This window comes from Limulus polyphemus, unplaced genomic scaffold (assembly GCF_000517525.1).
Source record: "Limulus polyphemus unplaced genomic scaffold, Limulus_polyphemus-2.1.2 Scaffold886, whole genome shotgun sequence".
NCBI lineage: Eukaryota > Metazoa > Arthropoda > Merostomata > Xiphosura > Limulidae > Limulus > Limulus polyphemus.
Window position 1 is genome coordinate 285,234 of NW_013666496.1, and position 2,994 is coordinate 288,227.

At 32.8% G+C, this 2,994-nt stretch overlaps 1 protein-coding gene across 2 annotated transcripts in view; it reads left to right on the forward strand.

Annotated features, from left to right (window-relative positions):
* LOC106461044 (serine/threonine-protein phosphatase 6 regulatory ankyrin repeat subunit B-like) overlaps positions 1-2,994 on the forward strand; it is a 48,863-nt gene that overhangs the window by 43,750 nt on the left and 2,119 nt on the right. For both annotated transcript variants that reach the window (XM_022387868.1, XM_022387869.1), the window contains exons 15-17: positions 399-583; positions 1,287-1,343; positions 2,580-2,643. In XM_022387868.1, coding sequence (XP_022243576.1) covers positions 399-583; positions 1,287-1,343; positions 2,580-2,643 — 306 coding nt within the window. The remainder of the gene's footprint in view (positions 1-398; positions 584-1,286; positions 1,344-2,579; positions 2,644-2,994) is intronic.

Sequence of the window (2,994 nt, forward strand, 5' to 3'; positions counted from 1 at the left end):
TACAGCTAGTTGTGTATTATTTTAATTGAACCACATGTAGTCCTTCCTGGAATGTTTTTACTTTCAAGCTTGCCATTATTTTCTGGCTAATGCCTTTTTTGGATAAAAAATAAATCACTTAATCAACACATCTGTCTATCTTGTTTTTAAACATTTTAAAACTCTAGCAGTATATAGATTTTTTAAGTCTGCTGTACCGTACATCAGTGTTCTTTATGGTTTTTACAGTACGGAGTTTTTTTTTGTGGTTTTTTTTTTTATTGGACTCGATTTATCTTCTGGCTTTGTGTGCACTAACATAGACCTCTTAGGGAACACATTCTCTTTTTAAACTGTAATTATATATATATATAAAGATGTGAGGACCTATACTGATAACTATTTTTATACTCCTACAGGAGTACTTCAACAGTTCCATGGATTCCTGGATTCAGCACAGTATTGGAGACTATTTATTAAAGATAACCACGGTGCGTCATTTACTTCACTTCATGGGGTCCAATTCTATGGAGTGGAATCGTCATTTCTGGACTTCTTAGAAGATCTTCATATGGACTATCTAGCTTCAACTCTTACAGGAAAGGTACATAAACACATCTTCACCCGCTTGTAAATTTTGATCGTTCTGTGCCCAATTTTTATAAACATGCATTTTCTGAATATTTATTACTAGCTGTTTCAGTATTTGTTTTAACACAAAGCAACATTAGGTTACCTGTTGTGTCCGTAGCAAGGGATAGAACCCCAGATCTTTGCGTTGTAAGTCCGTAAACTTACCGCTGACCCACCAAGGGACTTATTACCAGTCAATGTATTTATTCAATCTAAACACACAATGTTTCACGAGGTGATATTAAGAAAAGTCAGTACAAATAAAATTAGCTTGAAGCATAAAAACTGTTTGTCTTCGTGTTGATTGTTTCTATATTAAATGTTTGTACAAATTAAATATTATTTATTTATTTTTATTTTTTTGAATAAACCATTCAACAATATAAAACATTTTCAAAATGGGCTATCCGTGCTGTGACCACCACGTGTGTCGAAACCCGGTTTTTAGCGTTCTAAATCTTCAGATTTATCGATGAGCCACTGGTGGGCAAAATTCTTTTATAAATGAACTTCATGAAGTTGAGTACCTCTCATTCACTTGTATTAGTTTTGTATTTCAAATGGCTTATTTTCAGCACTAATTGTCAGTTATGTTACTGTTTTGAAGTGATTGTTGTTGTATCTTTTTATCTGAATAAACTGATTTATATTAATCTTACTTTTTGTGCATATAGGGATACTGTAACGAGGAAGCACTAAAGTATCTTACAAAATCTGACATTGATGAGATGGTAAGAATTCAATATTCAATTCTTAACTCTTCTCTTTTTTTAACCTCCGCCACCGGAGGATGGTTGTACCCCTGTGTGTGTGTGTGTTTGTTTGTCAGCAAGTCTTCTCGAAAACGGCTGAATGGATTTGGACGAAAGTTGGCATACATTTGGATTACGACCCAACTTAGAATTAATTAGTTTTTGGAGGGTCAAGGTCACGAAATTAAATATGAGGACCGATTTTTCACACTATGTTTGCTCTATAACTCAGTCAAAATGATCGGATTTTGATGAAACTTGGTGGACATATGTAGAATATTATTCCTCATTGTCCTGCTCAAAATGGTCCGAGTCCGTTGATAACGATGGACAATCGGACACATGTTTGTATTTTTTGAGGGCCAAATATGGCTGAGGTATGCGCTCTACTAAGTGCCCTCTAGTTGACTTTATTTTTACTATTATTTTTCACTTCCTACACACGTACTAATGCAGATAAAACTAAAAAACGGGTCACTTGTTTTATTTATTTAAAGTTAAACTGGCTTTAGGAAGCTAGCACATATGGATTTTATATAAAGAGTTATAAAGGTTTGTTGTGTAAATGTTCTAAAAATTCATTTTTCTTCAGCGCTATATACTAACTAGAAGATACAGCAGTTGGTGTATTATTTTTAATGAAACCACATGTAGCCTTCCTGGAATGTTTTTTACTTCAAGCTTGCCATTATTTTCTGGCTAATGCCTTTTTTGGATAAAAAATAAATCACTTAATCAACACATCTGTCTATCTTGTTTTTAAACATTTTAAAACTCTAGCAGTATATAGATTTTTTAAGTGTTTTCGAAGGAAGAAATCCCGGGCCAAAGTTGAAATGATAGTCCGATATATTTGGCTTGAGAGGGTAAAAACCTCAGGATAAAATGTTTGGAATGACTGTACTGTATATTTGGGTTAAGAGGGTAAAGACCCCAGGACAAAATGTTTGGAATGACTGTACTGTATATTTGGGTTAAGAGGGTAAAGACCCCAGGACAAAATGTTTGGAATGACGGTACTGTATATTTGGGTTAAGAGGGTAAAGACCCCAGGACAAAATGTTTGGAATGACGGTACTGTATATTTGGGTTAAGAGGGTAAAGACCCCAGAACAAAATGTTTGAAAGGACAATTCGTTATATTCGACTTCAGAAGTGATTTTCCTCGAGTATTTCTGCCGTTGTTTACAGTAAACCGATCATTTCCTTCTACAGATCACTGACCCTGAAGACGGGATAAAGTTGTGGAACGCTATTCACCGTGAGAAAAACGATAACGGTGAGACAAGTATCTATTTTAATCCTCGTATTAATACTCAAATAACTTTTGGTAATACTAAAGGAACCATAAGATGGTCAATATTAATACAAATAGTTGATGAATCGATTAATCAGAATTGGATTTCTTCCCCAATATATATATATTATTGTAAATATAAATGTATAAATTAAGTACATTAAAATGTTCAAAAATAAATGAACTTATTCAATATACTTTCCTTTTTAAAATTAAAATATTATTATAATTATATAATTCTATAATAATAAGAGAAAGTAGTATATGTCTGTACATTTGGAAAATATATGTACTTAATTTAGATTATTTATGTTTAGTTGAAAAACGGTATTT